The sequence below is a fragment of the Mytilus edulis genome, chromosome 4 (assembly GCF_963676685.1).
Source record: "Mytilus edulis chromosome 4, xbMytEdul2.2, whole genome shotgun sequence".
NCBI classification, from domain to species: Eukaryota; Metazoa; Mollusca; class Bivalvia; order Mytilida; family Mytilidae; genus Mytilus; species Mytilus edulis.
The window spans coordinates 72,413,571-72,439,549 of NC_092347.1; the positions used below are offsets into that span (position 1 = coordinate 72,413,571).

General features: G+C 32.3%; 1 protein-coding gene across 3 annotated transcripts in view; it reads right to left on the minus strand.

Annotated features, from left to right (window-relative positions):
• Positions 1–25,979, minus strand: part of LOC139520448 (fibroblast growth factor receptor 3-like) — a 60,973-nt gene that overhangs the window by 9,992 nt on the left and 25,002 nt on the right. The window contains exons 6-13 of one of the 3 annotated variants that reach the window (XR_011663889.1): positions 22,386–22,543; positions 20,625–20,748; positions 14,624–14,811; positions 13,619–13,748; positions 9,246–9,283; positions 8,750–8,825; positions 2,306–2,452; positions 731–1,037 (exon numbers count right to left, since the gene is read on the minus strand). Coding sequence is in view for 2 of the 3 variants with exons in the window: in XM_071313056.1 (XP_071169157.1) it covers positions 892–1,037; positions 2,306–2,452; positions 8,750–8,825; positions 9,246–9,283; positions 13,607–13,748; positions 14,624–14,811; positions 20,625–20,748; positions 22,386–22,543 (1,019 nt within the window). In the remaining variant the exon portion in view is untranslated. Of the gene's footprint in view, positions 1–730; positions 1,038–2,305; positions 2,453–8,749; positions 8,826–9,245; positions 9,284–13,606; positions 13,749–14,623; positions 14,812–20,624; positions 20,749–22,385; positions 22,544–25,979 lie in introns of those variants that run through there. The other 2 variants (XM_071313056.1, XM_071313057.1) reach the window with 2 other exon arrangements.

The window sequence follows — 25,979 nt, forward strand, 5'->3', positions numbered from 1 at the left end:
CGTGGCGGCCATCTTGGTTGGTTGACCAATTCATGCCACACATTTTTTAAACTAGATACCCCAAAGATGATTGTGGCCAAGTTTGGATTAATTTGGCCCAGTAGTTTCAGAGGAGAAGATTTTTGTAAAAGATTACTTTAATTAACGAAAAATGGTTAAAAATTGACTATAAAGGGCAATAACTCCTAAACGGGTCAACTGACCATTTTGGTCATGTTGACTTATTTGTAGATCTTACTTTGCTGAACATTATTGCTGTTTACAGTTTACCTCTATCTATAATAATATTCAAGATAATAACCAAAAACAGCAAAATTTCCTCAAAATTACCAATTCAGGGGCAGCAACCCAACAACCGATTGACCGATTCATCTGAAAATTTCAGGGCAGATAGATCTTGACCTGATAAACATTTTTACCCCATGTCAGATTTGCTCTAAATGCTTTGGTTTTTGAGTTATAAGCCAAAAACTGCATTTTACCCCTATGTTCTATTTTTAGCTGTGGCGGCCATCTTGGTTGGTTGACCGGGTCACGCCACACATTTTTTAAACTAGATACCCCAATGATGATTGTGGCCAAGTTTGGTTTGATTTGGCCCAGTAGTTTCAGAGGAGAAGATTTTTGTAAAAGTTAACGACGACGGACGACGACGGACGACGACGGACGCCGGACGCAAAGTGATGGGAATAGCTCACTTGGCCCTTCGGGCCAGGTGAGCTAAAAAGGCAGATGGAAATAGAACAACCCTTTTATTTGCTACATGACAAACTTTTTAAAATGGATTTCTAAATGTACAATGATTATAAAAATATACATAAAATACAAAAATATCATTTTCTTCTTAAAAAAGTTATAAAAATAGAATTCTGACTGGCAGAATCTGATTGTTTATCTACATTTTTTCTTTCTAACAAGACGCCAAACTGCCTTCTCTAAAGCTTTGCTGACTTTGACGATTTTGCTAGAGCCATTTATCATTAATGTTCTTGCATCAATATCCAAGGGATCTCGTTCTGAAAATACCAAAACTTTACCTAAAAAAAAAAGAGAAAAAGAATGATAATTACCATATCAAGATCATATGGAAAGCAGTGGGGTAAAGTCTCAAATGGCTGCAGGGTTTCAATATTTGTGACTAATTAAAGAAGAATGTAGAAAACTCAAAAAGTAAAAAATTGAACCCTTCTTCATAAATTTTGATGAAAAAGTTCCAAAACCTGGACAAAGTAGGGGAAAAAATCCTCAACAGGGATCTGGGTTGAAAATTGTAGGAGAAGATAACACAAATTATAGGATACTACTTGTTTGATAGACTTGAAAACTGGTTTTTTTTAATATAAAAAAACAGCTGTGCCATGAGCACATAATACACCCTTCATCTTGTGTGTAAAGTACATATTTTTCAACTAAGCACCCTTAAGTTAATGAAACATAGAAAATATAGTTAGGGTTAACTCAAAATGTCAGACAAAAACATCAGATCATAAGTCCTGTTTTATACAACATGCGACTTTCCTATCTTCTTATAAAATGCTTATGCAAACAGAAAACAAGGTTAAACCCTAATTAGCATCCCTTTTTCTCTCATTCTTGGATATTCTTAGAAGAGACAATTTTGATTAGACAAATTTTAAGTTCTTTATCAAAATTTACCATGTATCTGACTAATCAAGGTAAGGTTATAAATAAAGGTAAGGTTATAAATCAACTCCCATGTCTATTTTATGCAAATCAATATTGTAGTAATCTTTTTCTGGGGATTTTTCAACCACTCTTACAATTAATATGACAAAATATTGGCTAAACGATACTTGGAGATAACATTAGTTTGTTAAGTTCTTATTTTTAATTAGTTAAGTTTTTTTTTTAGGTTAGTTAGTTAAGTTTTTTTTTTTTAGGTTACTGTAAATTCAGAAATTAATGCGAGGTTTTTATTATTGCGAAAAATGCGACTGAGTTGTAAACGCAATAATTTAAACTCGCATTTTGAAATAATTTATATGAATTTAACAGGATTTTTCTCAAAATCGTAAATATTTAAATCGCATTCAAGTCTAAAATGACAAAGTCGCAATAATAAATGCACGCAATAATTTCTGAATTTACAGTAGTTAGTTAAGTTTGTTTTTTTAGGGTAGTTAAGTTCTTTTTAAATATCTTTCACAACAACTTTAAGCCCTCAATCTGATGGTGTGACATATAAACCTAAAAATTTAAAGGGTTTAATACAAACGGACATATTTGATCAATCCTTTGTCCAGACATTGTGGCCATAGGAAACTGACCGTCTACCAGTACTTACCCTTTTGACCATTCAGTAAGTCACAGGTACAATCTGAGTTATAAGACTTCTTTACAAACTTCTTAACTGCCTCCTTCTTCTTTGTTCTGACATTGGCAAAAACTTTCAATGAATATTTTCCTCTTCGACCTGTTTGCACTTTGTATACTAAAAAAAAGGTTTCGGATAGTTAGTACATTTGTGTAATTTAAATTCAACCCGAGAATACTTGTACTTGAAACTTATATAACAAAAGAAGGTTGCACAACCCGAGAATACTTGTACTTGAAACTTATATAACAAAAGAAGGTTGCACAACCCGAAAATACTTGTACTTGAAACTTATATAACAAAAGAAGTTTGCACAACCTGAGAATACTTGTACTTGAAACTTATATAACAAAAGAAGGTTGCACAACCCGAGAATACTTGTACTTGAAACTTATATAACAAAAGAAGGTTGCACAACCCGAGAATACTTGTACTTGAAACTTATATAACAAAAGAAGGTTGCACAACCCGAGAATACTTGTACTTGAAACTGATATAACAAAAGAAAGTTGCACAACCCGAGAATACTGTACTTGAAACTGATATAACAAAAGAAGGTTGCACAACCCGAGAATACTTGTACTTGAAACTGATATAACAAAAGAAAGTTGCACAACCCGAGAATACTGTACTTGAAACTGATATAACAAAAGAAGGTTGCACAACCCGAGAATACTTGTACTTGAAACTTATATAACAAAAGAAGGTTGCACAACCCGAGAATACTTGTACTTGAAACTTATATAACAAAAGAAGGTTGCACAACCCGAGAATACTTGTACTTGAAACTTATATAACAAAAGAAGGTTGCACAACCCGAGAATACTTGTACTTGAAACTGATATAACAAAAGAAAGTTGCACAACCCGAGAATACTGTACATGAAACTGATATAACAAAAGAAGGTTGCACAACCCGAGAATACTTGTACTTGAAACTTATATAACAAAAGAAGGTTGCACAACCCGAGAATACTGTACATGAAACTTATATAACAAAAGAAGGTTGCACAACCCGAGAATACTGTACTTGAAACTGATATAACAAAAGAAGGTTGCACAACCCGAGAATACTTGTACTTGAAACTTATATAACAAAAGAAGGTTGCACAACCCGAGAATACTTGTACTTGAAACTTATATAACAAAAGAAGGTTACACAACCCGAGAATACTTGTACTTGAAACTTATATAACAAAAGAAGGTTGCACAACCCGAGAATACTTGTACTTGAAACTTATATAACAAAAGAAGGTTGCACAACCCGAGAATACTTGTACTTGAAACTTATATAACAAAAGAAGGTTGCACAACTCGAGAATACTTGTACTTGAAACTGATATAACAAAAGAAAGTTGCACAACCCGAGAATACTGTACATGAAACTGATATAACAAAAGAAGGTTGCACAACCCGAGAATACTTGTACTTGAAACTTATATAACAAAAGAAGGTTGCACAACCCGAGAATACTTGTACTTGAAACTTATATAACAAAAGAAGGTTACACAACCCGAGAATACTTGTACTTGAAACTTATATAACAAAAGAAGGTTGCACAACCCGAGAATACTTGTACTTGAAACTTATATAACAAAAGAAGGTTGCACAACCCGAGAATACTTGTACTTGAAACTTATATAACAAAAGAAGGTTGCACAACCCGAGAATACTTGTACTTGAAACTGATATAACAAAAGAAAGTTGCACAACCCGAGAATACTGTACATGAAACTGATATAACAAAAGAAGGTTGCACAACCCGAGAATACTTGTACTTGAAACTTATATAACAAAAGAAGGTTGCACAACCCGAGAATACTGTACATGAAACTTATATAACAAAAGAAGGTTGCACAACCCGAGAATACTGTACTTGAAACTGATATAACAAAAGAAGGTTGCACAACCCGAGAATACTTGTACTTGAAACTTATATAACAAAAGAAGGTTGCACAACCCGAGAATACTTGTACTTGAAACTTATATAACAAAAGAAGGTTGCACAACCCGAGAATACTTGTACTTGAAACTTATATAACAAAAGAAGGTTGCACAACCCGAGAATACTGTACTTGAAACTGATATAACAAAAGAAGGTTGCACAACCCGAGAATACTTGTACTTGAAACTTATATAACAAAAGAAGGTTGCACAACCCGAGAATACTTGTACTTGAAACTTATATAACAAAAGAAGGTTGCACAACCCGAGAATACTTGTACTTGAAACTTATATAACAAAAGAAGGTTACACAACCCGAGAATACTTGTACTTGAAACTGATATAACAAAAGAAAGTTGCACAACCCGAGAATACTGTACATGAAACTGATATAACAAAAGAAGGTTGCACAACCCGAGAATACTTGTACTTGAAACTTATATAACAAAAGAAGGTTGCACAACCCGAGAATACTGTACATGAAACTTATATAACAAAAGAAGGTTGCACAACCCGAGAATACTGTACTTGAAACTGATATAACAAAAGAAGGTTGCACAACCCGAGAATACTTGTACTTGAAACTTATATAACAAAAGAAGGTTGCACAACCCGAGAATACTTGTACTTGAAACTTATATAACAAAAGAAGGTTGCACAACCCGAGAATACTTGTACTTGAAACTTATATAACAAAAGAAGGTTGCACAACCCGAGAATACTGTACTTGAAACTGATATAACAAAAGAAGGTTGCACAACCCGAGAATACTTGTACTTGAAACTTATATAACAAAAGAAGGTTGCACAACCCGAGAATACTTGTACTTGAAACTTATATAACAAAAGAAGGTTGCACAACCCGAGAATACTTGTACTTGAAACTTATATAACAAAAGAAGGTTGCACAACCCGAGAATACTTGTACTTGAAACTTATATAACAAAAGAAGGTTGCACAACCCGAGAATACTTGTACTTGAAACTTATATAACAAAAGAAGGTTGCACAACCCGAGAATACTTGTACTTGAAACTTATATAACAAAAGAAGGTTGCACAACCCGAGAATACTTGTACTTGAAACTTATATAACAAAAGAAGGTTGCACAACCCGAGAATACTTGTACTTGAAACTTATATAACAAAAGAAGGTTACACAACCCGAGAATACTTGTACTTGAAACTGATATAACAAAAGAAAGTTGCACAACCCGAGAATACTTGTACTTGAAACTTATATAACAAAAGAAGGTTGCACAACCCGAGAATACTTGTACTTGAAACTTATATAACAAAAGAAGGTTACACAACCCGAGAATACTTGTACTTGAAACTTATATAACAAAAGAAGGTTACACAACCCGAGAATACTTGTACTTGAAACTGATATAACAAAAGAAAGTTGCACAACCCGAGAATACTGTACTTGAAACTTATATAACAAAAGAAGGTTACACAACCCGAGAATACTTGTACTTGAAACTGATATAACAAAAGAAGGTTGCACAACCCGAGAATACTTGTACTTGAAACTTATATAACAAAACAAGGTTACACAACCCGAGAATACTTGTACTTGAAACTTATATAACAAAAGAAGGTTACACAACCCGAGAATACTTGTACTTGAAACTTATATAACAAAAGAAGGTTGCACAACCCGAGAATACTTGTACTTGAAACTTATATAACAAAAGAAGGTTGCACAACCCGAGAATACTTGTACTTGAAACTTATATAACAAAAGAAGGTTGCACAACCCGAGAATACTTGTACTTGAAACTTATATAACAAAAGAAGGTTGCACAACCCGAGAATACTTGTACTTGAAACTTATATAACAAAAGAAGGTTGCACAACCCGAGAATACTTGTACTTGAAACTTATATAACAAAAGAAGGTTGCACAACCCGAGAATACTTGTACTTGAAACTTATATAACAAAAGAAGGTTGCACAACCCGAGAATACTTGTACTTGAAACTTATATAACAAAAGAAGGTTACACAACCCGAGAATACTTGTACTTGAAACTGATATAACAAAAGAAAGTTGCACAACCCGAGAATACTTGTACTTGAAACTTATATAACAAAAGAAGGTTGCACAACCCGAGAATACTTGTACTTGAAACTTATATAACAAAAGAAGGTTACACAACCCGAGAATACTTGTACTTGAAACTTATATAACAAAAGAAGGTTACACAACCCGAGAATACTTGTACTTGAAACTGATATAACAAAAGAAAGTTGCACAACCCGAGAATACTGTACTTGAAACTTATATAACAAAAGAAGGTTACACAACCCGAGAATACTTGTACTTGAAACTGATATAACAAAAGAAGGTTGCACAACCCGAGAATACTTGTACTTGAAACTTATATAACAAAAGAAGGTTACACAACCCGAGAATACTTGTACTTGAAACTGATATAACAAAAGAAAGTTGCACAACCCGAGAATACTGTACTTGAAACTTATATAACAAAAGAAGGTTACACAACCCGAGAATACTTGTACTTGAAACTGATATAACAAAAGAAGGTTGCACAACCCGAGAATACTTGTACTTGAAACTTATATAACAAAAGAAGGTTACACAACCCGAGAATACTTGTACTTGAAACTTATATAACAAAAGAAGGTTACACAACCCGAGAATACTTGTACTTGAAACTTATATAACAAAAGAAGGTTACACACCCCGAGAATACTTGTACTTGAAACTTATATAACAAAAGAAGGTTACACACCCCGAGAATACTTGTACTTGAAACTTATATAACAAAAGAAGGTTACACAACCCGAGAATACTTGTACTTGAAACTTATATAACAAAAGAAGGTTGCACAACCCGAGAATACTTGTACTTGAAACTTATATAACAAAAGAAGGTTGCACAACCCGAGAATACTGTACTTGAAACTGATATAACAAAAGAAGGTTGCACAACCCGAGAATACTTGTACTTGAAACTTGTATAACAAAAGAAGGTTACACAACCCGAGAATACTTGTACTTGAAACTTATATAACAAAAGAAGGTTACACAACCCGAGAATACTTGTACTTGAAACTGATATAACAAAAGAAGGTTACACAACCCGAGAATACTTGTACTTGAAACTTATATAACAAAAGAAGGTTACACAACCCGAGAATACTTGTACTTGAAACTTATATAACAAAAGAAGGTTACACAACCCGAGAATACTTGTACTTGAAACTTATATAACAAAAGAAGGTTACACAACCCGAGAATACTTGTACTTGAAACTTATATAACAAAAGAAGGTTACACACATGTATTGTACTAATACCTGCTGGTGAAAAATCTAGAGACCAAAGAAAGAAAATGTAATCAATTGCTGGAAAAAAAAGATTATTAGAAAATTGTTAATAGATTTTCATTAAACTGTTATAATTGAAGATGAAAATTCAGTCATTTTGAGTTTGACTGCTACAAGGGTTTCAAGTTTTCCGGATTAAGAAAAGGTAATCAAAATAAATTGGTACTGTGTCATGATGCCCCCTCTCTCATATAACGTTTTAAAGGGCCACAACTCAAGGACACCACCAAAATTCAAACAATCTGTGTTTTGTGGTCATTAGCATTGTATATGTTTCATAACATTTGGTCAAGGCAAACTAAATTTAGAGAATGAAAAACAATTTTGAGATGTACATACATGTAGACAGACCGACGGACCAACCAACAGATGAAAAACAGTAAAACTTAATGCCCCTCCCCTATGACAGAGGCAGAAAGTAGAAAATAAAGTTTACAAATGGTCTGACTCAAACTAAAAGAAACAGCTTACACTTGTGCTACTGGTGATCTATTAAATGAATCATATGTAAAATAAGCATATCTGCAATTTGTTCTAAACACTAAATCAGTATATAATAATCTCATTAAAACTCTAAATACTGTAAATTCAGAAATTATTGCGAGGTTTTCATTATTGCGAAAAATGCGACAGAGTTGTAAACACAATAATTTAAACTCGCATTTTGAAATAATTTAATTTTGAATGTAACGCGTCTTCTGATTGGCTGACATTATTTTGTTATCAGCCCAAAGACATAATTTATTCATGTGACCGTGACGTCATCAATGTTTTTTCATGGTTTTCTACGGTTTAAAATGGAATTCAGTGTCCATATTTTTTTATGTTATTTCTTCATAGACAGAAAAAATGTTACAGTCATTCCTTAAATATTTTATATGAATTAAACAGGATTTTCCTAAAAATTGTAAATATTAAAATCGCATTTAAGTTTAAAATGACAAAATCGCAATAATAAATGCACACGATAATTTCTGAATTTACCGTATAACTGAAGTAGCATATTTTACTCAAATCAACAAAGTTATCCATAAGTAACTTTCATTGTCAATCATGAACACAATTGAATCTACCAATTTACTCATTACTTCAAAAATATTGGTTCCTAAAAAACTTACTTTTCTGTGATCCACAAACCATGGAGTTGAAGATTTTAGTTGTAGTGTCCATACTTTTGTAACATATAGGACAGGTCTGTAAAGATACACATATCATTTAACCATATGGTATTGCGAAATATTTTGCATCAATATAAGTTTTATGAATATGCATTCATTTTATAGAATTAACTACTAGTATTAAAAAACTAAACCTATGTTTACATATATATAATAATATCATTGGAATATAAATTTAATATTTACTGTATATTTAAATACATTCAATAGTCTATCTACCCTAAAAAACAAAGTTTATTTAGGATAATATATTGTGGATTCATTATAATTTTTTGGAAACCATTTTTTGTGATTTATATGGTTAAGGACTTTATATATTCCTCCCAAGTGCAAATTTTTCCATGGCCTTTTATCTAGACTTTGGAAAAATCCCCAAAATAAATTATTCCTTGGTACATCTTTTAATTGTGAATTTTTGTAGGCTGTAGTGACTTACTTGCTGCCGAGGAGCGGGTCTTACTATTCCACTTCCCTCTGAAACATAAAAATAACCAAGTGTAACAAATGGAGAAGGGTTTTAAATCCTTCAATAGTCTACAGCAATTCAAATCATTTTCCTATAATCTGCCAAGAAGGTTATTGGTCATTAATGAAAGAACCAACGATTTTTAATTATTTTTTGAAGTACTCTGGAGAACACTTGCAGATGTATTTGGAAACTAACAGAAAACAAGAACATGTATGCCTAGGAAACTATGTACAGCTTTACTCAAAACCTTTAGCAATTTTTTAAAGTTCAAATCATAAAATAAACAAGCGTAAAAAAAGTTACATACAAATGTGAATATGATTTCATGGTGAACTACATTTAAACCAAAACTTTAATTTAAGAAAATATTGGTTTTAGACTACCACACTCCTCAACATTGACATCTTCGTTAAACCTAAATTTGTGATATAATTTGAAAAGTTCACATCATTAAAGCTAGTATTGGTATTAAGGGCATACCATACAGTTACAGTGGAGGAAACGATGCTGCTAACATATAATGTTATTTTCACGGCTTCAAACTGTGACTTATTAGGAAAAGATGCATTTTTCGACTGATTTTTATCTTTCAAACTAATTTAACTTTGGCACGAGTTCATGGACCCCTCTTTTTTAAAATGACATTTGGTTAGATAACGTATGAAGATTATTTGTACCAATTTTCATTAAAATGACATTATGCAATTTTTTTAATTTGTTAAATAAACAGCAAAAAAAAACCGCTTTTTTCTACATTGATTAATATTTGACAAGTTTTAGTTATTTCTAAACAAAAAATTCATAAATTTATAGGATACTTATAAAAAAGAGAAATTATGAATAATTTAAATAAAATAGCTCGTGTTTATATTTTAAAACAAAAAAGTTATGCATTTCTGTCAGAAGGAAAAATACATCCACAAATCCGAATTTTTAGCAAATATCTGAAATTTCAATCTCAGTTTACTCAAATAGTAGCACATGAAGGTATATTTTTTATTACATGTTTGATTTGAGCAGGAAAAAAATAGCCTATTTGCAAATTTTCATCAAAATTTCATTATGGATTCAAAACTGTATCGTATGCCATTAACAACATACAGATACATAATGAATATGTGTACTGGAAACAAATTTACCTGAATACAGTGGGGAAAATAAATCATCAAAGAATCATTTAAGAGGCTGTCCAAGTAAATATCAGGCAAATCCTATGATATGGGTGGTACAACATAATTTTTTTCCCACTAAATTTTTGGTTCCAATGCAATGTTTATATCATAGAAAGGATATATATGTCAAAGATATTTTTGAATCAACAGTGGATGGCTCAGAAAATGATTTTAAAGTTCACTAACAATGCAACAAAATTTTGTATAAAATGAAGAGTTATCTCCCATTTTCAATGAATTTTCAGTGCTTTCTATGTATTTTTTTTCTCTTTATTTGTTGCAGTTAATAAAAAAACCAGGTGCTCCGCAGGGCGCATCTTTATACGACCGCAGAGGTCGAACCCTGAACAGTTGGGGCAAGTATGGACAAAACATTCAAGCATGATACAGCTCTGAATTTGGATTGTGATCAAATTTTTGACATTACATGGTTTTTTTTTACACAAAACAAATGCCAAGATTTTACAAATCAATTAAAGATTTCTTCTTCAAACTTTTTAAATCTAAAATTAAATAGTTGACACAGCATAGGTTTCTGACACAGAATGAATGTGGTCTAATGAACTTAAAAGGTTTTTTTTGCCTTTGAGCAATTCACTATGCTGTTGAATATTAATCCTCTCAAAAAAATGTTTGAAGAAATTTTCTTTTTATTTATGAAATCTGAAATGAGAAAAATTTATCCCCCCCCCTTTTTTTTCACATCCCCGTTTCCCCTTTTCAAAACTGATATCAATTCAAATTTCTAATGGAGTTTGCAACAATAACTACTCATTTAAATACATCATAAAATATTAAGATGTAAAAAAACTGCTTGTTATCACTGAATGGTAAAGATTATTTAAATTTATCAGTTGGTAGTAAAAAGTGTATATACATTGTATATTGTATATAACAAAGATTTAAGTTGATTCTGGACAAAGAAAGATAACTCCAATTAAAAAAAATTCTTGCTATTGCACAATATTGTGCAATAGGATATTTTTCTTGCTTACTATTCTGGACAAAGAAAGATAACTCTAATTAAAAAAAAATTTGTTATTTCACAATATTGTGCAATTAGATATTTCTTGCCATTGCACAATACTGTGCAATTGAAAAGACTTGCTATTGCACAATACTTAATATAATAATTTTAGATCCTGATTTGGACCAACTTGAAAACTGGGCCCATAATCAAAAATCTAAGTACATGTTTAGATTCAGCATATCAAAGAGGCCCAAGAATTCAATTTTTGTTAAAATCAAACTTAGTTTAATTTTGGACCCTTTGGACTTTAATGTAGAATTTGAAATTTGAAAACAGGACCAAAAATGAAGAATCTACATACACAGTTAGATTTGGCATATCAAAGAACCCCAAGGATTCAATTTTTGATGAAATCAAACAAAGTTTAATTTTGGACCCTTTGGACCTTAATGTAGACCAATTTGAAAACTGGACCAAAAAACTTCAATAATCAAGAATCTAAGTACATTTTTAGATTCAACATATCAAAGAACCCAACCGATTCATTTTTTGTCAAAATCAAACTAAGTTTAATTTTGGACCCTTTGGACCTTAATGTAGACCAATTTGAAAACGGGACCAAAAGTTGAGAATCTACATATACAGTTAGATTCGGCATATCAAAGAACCCCAATTATTCAATTTTGATGAAATCAAACAAAGTTTAATTTTGGACCCTTTGGGCCCCTTTTTCCTAAACTGTTGGGACCAAAACTTCCAAAATCAATACCAACCTTCCTTTTATGGTCATAAGCCTTGTGTTTAAATTTCATAGATTTGTATTTACTTATACTAACGTTATGGTGCGAAAACCAAGAAAAATGCTTATTTGGGTCCCTTTTTGGCCCCTAATTCCTAAACTGTTGGGTCCTAAACTCCCAAAATCAATACCAACCTTCCTTTTGTGGTCATAAACATTGTGTTTAAATTTCATAGATTTCTATTTACTTAACCTAAGGTTATTGTGCAAAAACCAAGAAAAATGCTTATTTGGGCCCTTTATTGGCCCCTTATTCCTAAACTATTGAAACCAAAACTCCCAAAATCAATCCCAATCTTTCTTTTGTGGTCATAAACCTTGTGTCAAAATTTCATAGATTTCTATTAACTTAAACTAAAGTTATGGTGCGAAAACCAAGAAAATGCTTATTTGGGCCCTTTTTGGCCCCTAATTCCTAAAATGTTGTGACCAAAACTCCCAAAATCAATACCAACCTTCCTTTTATGGTCATAAACCTTGTGTTAAAATTTCATAGATTTCTATTCACTTTTACTACAGTGAGAGTGCGAAAACTAAAAGTATTCGGACGCCGGACCCGGACGACGACGACGACGACGACGACGACGACGCCGACGCCAACGTGATAGCAATATACGACGAAATTTTTTTCAAAATTTGCGGTCGTATAAAAATTAAGAATCTGAATACACGGCTAGATTTGGCATATCAAAGAACCCCAATAATTCATTTTTGATGAAATCAAACACAGTTTAATTTTGGACCCTTTTGGCCCCTAATTCGTTGGGACCAAAACTCCTAATATCATCCAAACCTGCCTTTTGTGGTCCTAAACCTTGTGTTAAAATTTCATAGATTTCTATTTACTTATACTAAAGTTATTGTGCAAAAACCAAGAAAAATGCTTATTTGGGACCTGTTTTTGGCCCCTAATTCCTAAACTGTTGGGACTTAAACTCCCAAAATCAATCCCAACCTTCCTTCTGTGGTCATAGACGTTATGTTAAAATTTCATAGATTTCTGTTTACTTATACTAAAGTTATTGTGCGAAAATCAAGAAAAATGCTTATTTAGGCCCTTTTTGGCCCCCAATTCCTTAACTGTTGGGACCAAAACACCCAAAATCAATCCCAACCTTCCTTTTATGGTCATAAACCTTGTTTTTAAATTTCATAGATTTTAATTTACTTTTACTAAAGTTAGAGTGCGTAAACAAAATGTCATCGGACGATGACGATGAGGACGACGACAGACGACGACGCCAACGTGATACCAATATACGACCAAACTATTTTCAATTTTTGCGGTCGTATAAAAATTGTATCAACATCGATAATCACTGACTACTTATTAATGATTGTTTTACGAATATTTTATGATGAGAAACAAAACATTTTACATTCTAACCTAAGCCTTTACCTATTACTACTAGCCAAACACTCTGATAATCTCTACCAAGTGGATTAGAAACCAAACAAGTATACCATCCAGCATTGTCTTTAGTTACATTCTTTATTATCAGTATTTCTGGTTGACTTACGGATATATTCTAAAAATGGATTGCTTAAAATTCAAATGAAACACATAAACAGCATAAGAAAATATTTTGTTAACAAAAGCTTTTTAAAACAAAGAATGAGATTTTGTCATAACCGTCATAATCCTAAGAGCTATAAGCCTAAGGAATATATAGAAAAAACAATGTTTTGAAAAAGTTATTAGTTATTAATTATTCAATAGCTGTTTCATACATTATAACAGTTTTGCTGAAACCACTCTGCCAAACTTAAGTCTTAATACATTCACTATGTGATAACACTTTAACCATTCAAATCATTTATAAACATAAATAAAGAGTCAAAAAATCATGTTTTTGATCCTGTATTTACATATAAGTATTTTTTTTAGTTTACAAGCCATAATTACGATTATAATGAAAAAAGTATTTCAAATACATATTATATTAGAAACATTAAAAGGTCAAATAAAAAAAGTTATTAAGACGAAAAATTATCAAGAAACTAAAAAAGTAAATTAACAATTTAAATACACTAGACAATGATTAAAATCACATTCTTTTCTTAAGTCATTTGGGATCAGTCATGCATGTAATTTTTTTATTTTTTTTTTGTTATATATTTTCGGATCTCTTTGAGCACCAATTTTTCCCGATTAATGAAAAAAAAGCCTTAGGCATATTTTTTTTTTTTATATATTTCCTAATGAAGATAGATTTTCAAAAATCAGTAATTTACAGAATGCTGCCGCTTTTTTTCTATTTTTTTTTTATATAAAAACCAGTAATTGTGGGACCAGCAAATCAGACAGTATCCAACAAGATATTTAAAATTCTAAAACAGCTTGCAAAAATGAAAATTTTAAAATGTCTTATGAATCTTTTTATTTCATCTTATTTATATTTACCTGTATAATGTTGACATATGGCTGGCCTTCATCGTCTCTATAGGAACCATTGACTGTATAGTGTTGTAACCATTGTGTATGGTGCTGTAGGTCATTTCTCAACACTTTACATTCAAACCTAGCATCACTCCCGGCTTGGACTGTCTGATTTGTAGGTCCCACGATAACTGGTTTTGTTATTCTGCTCACTGTAAATATATACATATATCTATAAACATAGTTCATTAAGGAAATTAATTTCCTAAAATAACACTCACTGTGCATAAGTAATAATAAAAAATCACAATCATTAAAACGATTTTTTTTTGGAAAACATGCTTATTCACACAATGATTCATGAAATATCTTTAATATGTGATGTGAAACTATTTATTTTCGTTGGCATCAATGTTGGTGATTGGAGAAATAAAATCCATTTTGAGGACACCTAAACTTGTGATTTTATTATTTGCTTCTATTATAGAGCCCAAAAAATTGATTTTCTTTAGAGTAAAAAAACTGTTTTAAATTCCTAGTTTTCCCCTATCCACAATTCCAAGAAAATTTGTATCTCATTAATATAAATGCAGCCACAGTATATTTTTCAGTCTCTCATTAAAAAACACTTTTATTCCTTTTATTGAAAAGAACCTCAATTTAATTTAGGTATTAAGACACATAATGTCTATACCAGATTGGAAATTAACTGCAACGAATAAACCAAATCATGCTATAATATTTTTCAATTTTTATAAATCTAAAGAAAATATCGGATGAAAAGAAAAATTTTGCAATCTTTTTTTTTTTTTAATTTCTATTTAACACTAAATGTTTGAGTTTAATTGACTTTTAAATCGACGCCATCAGCATTTATAGTTATCATCAAAGAGGGGGGATAGGACCTTTATCGGGACTCCGGGGTCGGGTGTTTTAAAGCTTGGGATTTTGGGATTGACCCTTTTGGAATCCGGGAATTTTTTTTCGAATTTCGGGATGTCCGGATTTAATTTTTATTAAATTCGGGACCTCGGGATTTCGTTGTTTTAAAGCCCGGGATTTTAAGATCAGGACCCCTAGCCCTACAACCCCTCATCAAATGTCTCAATCAAAAACATCTGATGTAGAGTGGAGGTTATCAAGCTATATATTAGATATACCCTATGTATCAAAATAATTGGCTATCAATTACTCCTGTTACTTCAATAATCAATAAACTTCAGCAAAATTACTTTCATTTCCCCAATTTAAAATTAAACTATGTAAATAAATAACTTTTGATAATGAGCAAAACCTTACATAAATCCAGATGCTCTGCAGGGCGCAGCTTTATACGACTGCCGAGGTCGAACCCTGAACGGTTGGGGCTAGTATGAACACAACATTCAAACTGGATACAGCTCTGAATTTGGATTGTGATTAAATAGTTGACACATCATAGGTTTCTGACACAGAATGAATGTGGTCTAATGAACTTAAAATATTTTTTTCCTTTTGAGCAATTCACTATGCTGTTGAATATTAATCCTATGATATTTGAAGACATTTTCTTTTTCATTTCTGAAATCTGAAATAAGAAAAATTGAACCCCACCAATTCCCCCTCCCCTTTCCCTTATTCCAAAAATGATCTCAATTCAAATTTCTAAAGGAGTTTGCAACAATAACTACTCATTTAAATACATCTTAAAATATAAAATGTCATACAGTCATGATTTAAGTTGATTTAACTACTATTCTTGACAAAGAAAGATAACTCCAATGCAACATTGTATATTGGCAAATTTCCAATGAAGTTCATTAAACTAAAGTTTTTTTGGCAAATTTCCAATAAACATTATTTAAGAGCAGTATAGGTGAGATATTAAAATGGGTTTCAATTACCAATCTTACACTGCTTTTAAATTTTGTTTTGTACTTTAATAAGTATTTGTCCATTAACCTGGAAACACTGGCCCAAGTATAGAATACGTTTAAGTAGTTCCGGCAATATTCGAAATATCCATGCGCCAATACTTTAAATATGTTTAGGCGCGCAACAATCTGAAGGCCGAGTTCCGGCAATAGTCGAAATATTCATTCGCTGAAACATTAAATATGTTCTTGTGGGTCGGTGTTTTTGGGGGTTAACATAACAGCTGTTAATATGTCAATGTGGATAGGGACTAGCATGAGGTTGGATACTCAATTAAATAGTCAGCAAGTTTACAGGTCAGCAGGTCGACAGGTCAGCAGGTCAACAGGTCAGCAGGTCGATAGGTCAGCAGGTCGACAGGTCAGCAAGTCGACAGGTCAGCAGGTCGACAGGTCAGCAGGACAACAGGTCAGAAGATGTTTCATGTTATCCATAGATTATTAGTCATTAAGTCAGGATGTTGTGTAGAGGGAAGGTTTGGTACTCAGTTAAATAGTCAGCAAGTCGACAGGTCAGCAGGTCGACAAGTCGACAGGTCAACAGGTCGACATGTCAGCAGGTCGACATGTTAACAGGTCAGCAGGTCGACAGGACAACAGGTCGACAGGTCAGCAGGTCGACATGTCAGCAGGACGACAGGTCGACAGGTCAGCAGGTCGACAGGTCAGCAGGTCAACAGGTCAGCAGGTCGACAGGTCAGCAGGACGACAGGTCGACAGGTCAGCAGATGTTTCATGTTATCCATAGATTATTTGTCATTAAGTCAGAATGTTGTGTAGGGGGAAGTTGAGTACTCAAAAAAAATAGTCAGCAAGTCGACAAGTCAGCAATTGAACTGTATCGTATTGTGTTACTGCTTGTTGGGTGTTAGTTTCTTTTTTAAACAGTCACCATTGCTTTTCACTTTTCTATTAAACTAAATTAAAACCACTGAATTATATGTGCTTTCGCATGATAAATTTTATTACTTTTATTCACAGAACTTTGTATTCGTTGTAAAGCCTCAAAATTATAATTGTACATGTATTTATCTAATGAAAATGTTTAATGTTATTTCATTCATAACCACTTATTTAAATCAGTCCATAAACGCTTTGATTGTTTTAACACAACATTCTGACTTACATTTCGATTATTGCCTTATGGAGCTGGTTAACATGTTGATTGCATACAGATACGAGTTTTCAAATGGAGACGTTTTCCATAAATTTTTAAAGGACATTGCAATCTTTAATGAAAAAAAAAAATGAAACGGAAAATGAAAATGAATTAAAAAGCGCCACTGTAAACTTAAAGAAAAAGTAATTGACGAGTTTTGTTTTGTTGAAATTTAATTTTTCCTCTCAAATAAAATATACAATCACTTCTTTTATATATTAGATGAAAAACTATAAATAGCTTATACTGTTATTGGATGTGTTGATGCTTATGTTTTTTTATCTGTAGAACCGTTTGCCTAAACTTTTAAAAATTATAAAAAAAGAAATAGCTACATTTTCGACTTGTCGGACTGTCAATCAAGCTAATTGTTGACATGTCGCTGTCGACCTATCGACCTGTCGGCCTGTCAATCTGTCAACCTGTCGACCTGTCGACCTATCGGCCTGTCAACCTGTCGACCTGTCGACCTATCGGCCTGTCGACCTGTCGTCCTGTCGACCTGTCAATCCCAACTTAATATAGCGATTAAACATAACTACAATTTTCAAATAATAAACTTGGAAAATAATTTAACTTGTATAAAAACCGATTTACTTCATTTGACTTAAATATAAGTCCGATGGTACTACATTTATGTAATTTGTATAAGAACCGATTTACTTCATTTGACATAAATATAAGTCCGATGGTACTACAATCACGTATTCTATACTTGATCCGAAACACTTTCCATCCTTTTTTTGCACCTTATTCCTTAACGATTTGAGCCATAACTCCCAAAGACAATTCTTACCATCTCTTTGTGGTATTCCAATATCCAAAATCTAAATACATGGTTAGATTCATCATATCAAAGAAACCCAAGAATTCAATTTTTGATGAAATCAAATAAAGTTCAATTTTGGACCCTTTAGACCTCAATGTGGACCAATTTGATAACAGGTCCAAAATATTAAAAATCCTAATACATGGTTAGATTCAGCATATTAAAGAACCCCATATATTGAGTTTTTGTTGAAATCAAACTAAGTTTAATTTTGGACCCTTTGGACCTTAATGTAGACCATTTTGAAAACAGGACCAAAAATTAAGAATCTAAAAACACGGTTAGATTTGGCATATCAAAGAACCCCAATAATTCATTTTTTGATGGAAACCATACAAAGTTTAATTTTGGACACTTTGGGCCCCTTATTCCTAAACTGTTGGGACCAAAACTCCCAAAATCAAACCCAACCTTCCTTTTGTGGTCATAAACCTTGTGTTAAAATTTCATAGAATTCTTTTTACTTATACTAAAGTTAGTGTGCAAAAAACCCAATGTCTTCGGACGAGGACGAGGACGACGACAGACGACGACAACGCCAACGTCATACCAATATACGACCAAAAAATTTTCAATTTTTTCGCGGTCGTATAAAAATTAGATTTTCTTTGAATTGAAATATTGGTTTAAATTTCTGTATATCAAAGAACCCCAATAGTTCAATTTTTGATGAAATCAAACAAAGTTTAATTTTAGACCCTTTTGGCCCCTAATTCGTTGGGACCAAAACTTCCAAAATCAACCCAAACCTTTCTTTTGTGGTCATAAACCTTGGGTTAAAATTTCATCGATTTCTATTTACTTATACTAAAGTTATTGTGCAAAAACCAAGAAAAATACTTATTTTGGGACCTGTGTTTGGCCCCTAATTCATAAACTGTTGGGACTTAAACTCCCAAAATCAATCCCAACCTTCCTTTTGTGGCCATAGACGTTATGTTAAAATTTCATAGATTTCTATCTACTTATAGTAAAGTTATTGTGCAAAAACAAAGAAACATGCTTTTTTGGGCCCTTTTTGGCCCCTAATTCCTAAACTGTTGGGACCAAAACACCCCAAAACAATCCCAACCTTTCTTATATGGTCATAAACCTTGTGTTCGAATTTCATGGATTTCTATTGCGAAAACCAAATGTCTTCGGACGACGACGACGCGACATACGACGACGACGCCAGCGTCATTCCAATATACGGCCAAAACATTTTCAATTTTTTTGAGGTCGTATAAAAATTAGATTTTCTTTGAATTGAATCATTTTTTTTTCTCTCACATTTTCAAGAAAACTCATACTTTGACTTATATCAACATATCGACAGTTTTTAGTCTCTCATTTCAAACATTTGAATAACTTTACTGAAAGAAAAATCAATTTTGATTTAAGTATTAGAACACATAAGAACAATACCAAATTAAAAACTGCAACAGACACACGCTTAAATATTCTTGCAACATTAAATCTCACAAAACTATAAGGGGGGGGGGGGGGATGTAAAAAAAAATTCTGCAAATCCTTTTTTTTATTTCTATTTAACACTGTTTTAGTAATTGGCTTTTAAATTGACACCATCAGCATCTCTGGTTATCATATGTCTCAATCAAACACATCTGATGAAGATTCGAAGGTTATCAAGCTATATATTAGATACCCTATATATCAAAATAAATAATTGGCTATTAATTTCTACAGTAACTTCTATAATCAATAAATCCCAACAAAATTACTTTCATTTCCCTCAATTTAAAAATAATCTATGTGTAACTTTTAAACAATGTGCAAAACCTAACATAAGGAAATAATTAAAACTGTTCAGATAACTGCTGTGGATTTCTGAATTGAATTACATTATTAAATGGAAAATAAACCCTCCCCCTCCCTATGAAGTTACAATTTTGAGTCCTATTTCTGAGGTTGTCATGCCATTGTATTGTCTTTTTCCATTTTGTTTAACTGAGCAGTCTAGTATTGTTTTTGTGACTGCAGACTAATTGAAAATAATCATGATAATTGTTTTACTACATTACTATCCAAACCAAAATCTCACATTACTAAAAATCTTCATTCCAGTAAATATTGGTATTCTTTTTTCACTTGATGAATTAATCTTTATAAATTTTAACATACTTAGAACTTCAAGTTTGTAGGTGAAATTCAGTTTTCCAAGGTCATTCTCAACAACACATGTATAGTTGCCTTCATCCGATTTCAGAAGTCTATCAATCTTTAGTTGGTATTCTCGAACATTGTACTGAAAAATAAAGAAACTTATTCCTAATGTGTTAAAAACAAATAGTATGAAATTCAAAACAGTGTAGCTGTGGCCATTGATTGGCACATTAAAATCATTCATTGACTGGGACAATTTAGGTGAACGTTTGTATGTTTCGACCAATGCTCACTATGTACTTTTTAAAGACACTTAAACTATGGGGTCACCAAAGGTTCTCAACACCTAAATAAAGTAATTCGAAAAATTAATCAGAAATAACACGATATTTTGATTTATATCAATTATATAAATCAAAACACAAAGGTTATTCCTGATTAATTTTTCGAATTATTTTATAATTAAAGGCGTTAAGAAACCTTTGTTGACCCCACAGTTTAAATGTCTATCGTAGGTACGTCATGAACAGTGGTTGTTACAGATAAACGTTCACGTAAATTGTCCCAGTCAATGGATGATTTTGATGGGTCAATCAATGGCCACAGCTACACTGTTTTGAATTTCATACTAATTGGCTTGTTTCATCAAAAAGCTTCTTGAAGGAGTATTTCACTGATATGTAACAGTGGCGGATCCAGAACTTTTCCTCGAGAAGTATTTTACTGATATGTAACAGTGGCGGATCCAGAACTTTTCCTAAGGGGGGAGGGGCCGCTGACTGACCTAAAGGGGGGGGGGGGTGCTCCAGTCATGCTTCAATGATTCCCTATATAATCAACCAAATTTTTCCCACGAAAGGGGGGGGCCTAGCCCCCCTGGGCCCCCTGGATCCGTCTATGTACAAACAAATTTATTTCAACCCACTTTTAGTTATAGATTTTAACAAAGGTATAAATATGTGCTGGTTTTCCATCTTTAAAAAGACCAACAATTGGTCTTCATGTTCGTCTTCATTTGTAGCCACACCTTTTCAATAATTTATTTAAATTAATTCCTATATTTCACAAGCTTCGCATCTGGTTTCATCTGAATATTAATTTGAATTTAAAAATATAAAAATTTAAAAAAACTTGTTAGAAAGGAAATGTGATCTGCCCCTCATTGAACCCCCCCCCCCCCTATTAAACAAATTAAAGCCACATTTTCTTAGTTACTCCTAAGAAGAATGCACTATGTAGAAGATTAAGAACTAATACTGAGCGGATTATAGTACATATATCAGTACTGCCATATGGCTTGAATAAAATGTTTATATATGGATCCAACATTGTTTATAATTATTCCCCCCTTTTCGGTCTAGTCATCACATTTTTCAATTTATAATTTTTTGTTTCGTTTCATATCAAAGGAATTCTAAAGAGCAGGCTCATCAGACAGAAATGTGTCTTGTAGAAACATATAAAGGCAAGCTGTTACTGTTTAATATTTGTGAAAAGCGTCAACTGTAATGGCCAATGTTGTTACTCACGCTTCACTTGTGGCAAAGTTTGATTTGTACAAGATAAATACGAAGTAATATCAACCAATTTTTTTTGACATAGGTTTTTATAATGTTCTATTTTTTTAATTACAACACAGTATTCCATAGCAAGCTGATCAACAATAAATTCAAAATTTACTTCTCTTCTCATATACTAGATCTAACTACTGCACTGTACATAAGTAGTGATATTAATCCCTTTCTATATTCTGAAACCAAATAAAATATTGTTGCCTACCCGTCCTCCTGTGACACCAAGGTCAATGAACTGTTTGTTTTTGAACCATTTAATGGTAGGCTTTGGTTTTCCACAAGCAACACATTTTATTTCCACGGGAGACATTTCTGGTCTGGCAATCCACTCCTCTTTGGTTTTATCTTTAAAAATTGGTGGACCTGTAAAACAAAGACTTATATTCTTATAGAACTTATTCAAGGACTACAGTTTCAAAAGGCTGTTCTCGTTAATTATATTTACATGCTTTGAGGACTCCCAGTGCAGCTTTAATTGTGGTTTTAGTTAATTAGTTTATACCAATGTTTTAATTGACCATACACATCCATGTTAATTTAGAAAATTATTTTAATTAAAATAAAGGAATTCAATACTTCTTTTTATTCCAAGCTAAATTACAGTACGCAATATCATTTTTTTTAATCATGAGTTATCTCCCTTTCTCTATTGAGCGAAAAATATGACGAACTTAGTATAAAGGACACACCAGTTGCATTTTCATTTAAAATGAAAATCTACTGTAATTTATCAAAAAAAATAAAACATTTCTAGGCTTAAAATGTTTATTATCTTTTTATCTGTGTTTTTCGTTGTAAAAATCTCCATTTACATGTTCATAAATTAAAAGTTCAGATGATCGAGAGCTTTTTATAATAGTAAGAATATTGTCAAATGTGGAAAATAATTTTATTTTGTTGGATACTTAATAAATCTGCTCATTGTGGTTTCTATACCATTACCAATCCTTTTTCAATTGCTAGAATTTTGATGTAATAGAGAAAATTGGATTCTCAGAAGCCACAGACCCATATGGTTCCAATCAAAACCAATTAAAAAATTCATTACCAAGTCAAAAGATGACATATTCCAAAAACTTGTCATTTTTGTTTACGATGATAACTTCATCTAATGTCACCGCAATTTATTTTACTTTTCTGATTTTTTTCCTTTCCATTTCTTTCTCTCTAATTCTTAAGCAGACAAAGATGAGACTATTTAATGCCAAAGATGAAAGGTGATTGTAAAAATGATTTATCTTTTCTCTGCAGGAAACCTTTATACATCAATTAACATGGCTATATTCAATTTGTAATTTATTAAGCAGAATTTATAAGAAAATAGAATTAACATATGATTTGGGGTCAAAGGTCGTTATAAAAGGGCCATATGTTTGTTCAAACCGTAGGAAGCAGACTGGCATATACTGTATATAACAGACAAGTGGCTGATCAGGTGAAAAATATGTTGCCAAACAAATCCATATTGTACATAAAATATAAATTGCAACCTAGATATTAATAACTAGTTAGCGACTTACAAAAAGCCTAACCTTTTAAATCATTTTTAAAACCCCATTTATAGTAATTTGAATATTCATAACTTATTTATTCAGATTTGATAGGTTGTGTAACTTGTAAATTTACTTGGAGATACTACTAAAACTTAAAGGACTTTTAAATCTTGAAATATGGCTATAACTTGAATTTTTCGAAAAACTAAAGATTTTCTTATCCCAGGCACAGATTACCTTAGCCATATTTGGTATAACTTTTTGGAATTTTCGATCCTCAATGCTCTTCAACTTTGTGATTGTTTGGCTTTTTATATATTTTGATATGAGCGTCACTGATGAGTCTTATGTAGACAAAACGCGCGTCTGGTGTACTAAATTATAATCCTGGTACCTTTGATAACTATTTACACCACTGGGTCGATGCCACTGCTGGTGGACCTTTCGTCCCCGAGGGTATCACCAGCCCAGTAATCAACACTTGGGTGTTTACATGATTATCGATAATGTGGTCATTTTGATAAATTTTCTGCTTAAAAAAACTTTGAATTTTTCGAAAAACTAAGGATTTTCTTATCCCAGGCACAGATTACCTTAGCCGTATTTGGTATAACTTTTTGGAATTTTCGATCCTTAATGCTCTTCAACCTTGTGATTGTTTGGCTTTTTAGATATTTTTATATGAGCGTCACTGATGAGTCTTATGTAGACGAAACGCGCGTCTGGTGTACTAAATTCTAATCCTGGTACCTTTGATAACTATTGATATCTAAATTGTAAAATGTACCAAGCATTTAGTTTCATAGAATAAAAGCACCTTGAAACAATCTGTTAAAACAAATAAATCCAGAATTTTACATTAATAAACAAATAAATCTTTGATTTTATGCTCAACTGATTCTACTTTGATCAAATAAATTTAAAACCAAATAAATACTTATTCAAAGATGTAAGGTTTTATAAAGTACAAATTGAATAGGAGTGCAATTTCCCTTTTAAATCCCTTGAATTATTTAACTTCACTGGAATTCATGCCAAATATCAGTTCTTATCACAATAGAAAGGAAGTGACTTCCATTAAAGTCTCTGTAATATTTACTCATCAAACACCCTTATCTGATGTCAAACTGGGCACCTCCTAGATAATTGATCCAAAAGGGACTTAACAAGTTTGTCACACTAACCAAGGAGGTTATATGAGAAGGAGAGTGAACACTCTGTTTGATACAAAATTAGCATCCCAAGGATAGCAGTTCGATCAAAGAAAAATGATAAAAATATAAAGAAACCGACATGTTTATCACCCACGTGACATGGCCCTCTGATGTACCGGGCTGTTACCGCGAGCAGTTGAGCAGTTCGGGAAATAAGATAAATTGCATATGTCACGTGATTGTTATCAGTGACTAGGTCATTAAAGTTCAGGTGTATTTTGGGTAACCATGCAGTGTATAGGTGTTTATGATATGGAAAAAGATTTGACGCGCAATTTCAAAATCAATCGTCTGTCTACGGTGAAAAAAGATGAAGAAATGACAAAGTTATGAGGGTTTAAAGGAAAGTTAGTGTGCGATTTTTATTCAACACTACATTGCTTTAAACAAAGATTTTCACTTCACCTTTCAATTTCTGTTTATGAGAATTGGCAGGTTATAATCATAGAAAATATACGAATATGTACGGTGACCGGTAACGACCGGTAGGTATATTTGCAAGTGAAACATAGCGAAATTTATCGGGAACACCGTAAAAGTGACTATCTGTTGATATTAACATTGACGGCAATGAGACGGATATTCGTTTCATTTCTATTGGTAATAAGTTTACTTTTAACATAAAATTGTAATTCTTAATTACTTAATAAAAAATATATCAAAAAATCTGTTCAACATGTCAATAATTGTAAAACCGGTCAGTTAATGAAACCTCGGTTGTTTCCGTTATTACTCGGGTATGTAATAAGGACAAAATTTTCCTCTGTGACTGAGTCGATCTCAACTAATTTACACCCACTTACAGAAAAGTCGTGACATTTTATGTGTAATTATCGTCTTTCGTCCTCTCTCCTTCTCATATAACCTTACACTAACCAATTAATTAAATAAACCATAAGGGACATCCAGCCTCTTAAAATATGGATAAGAATGCAAGTTGTTAATTGTTGAGATGTTTCTTTGTTTTTTTTTTATCAGAGGTATTTAGCTGTTTGACTGAAGATTGTATTAAGTCCTGACCTGTAGAATGTTTATGTTATCACACCACGACCATACATTAAAACATTTCAAATTATTTCAACCCATTAATCA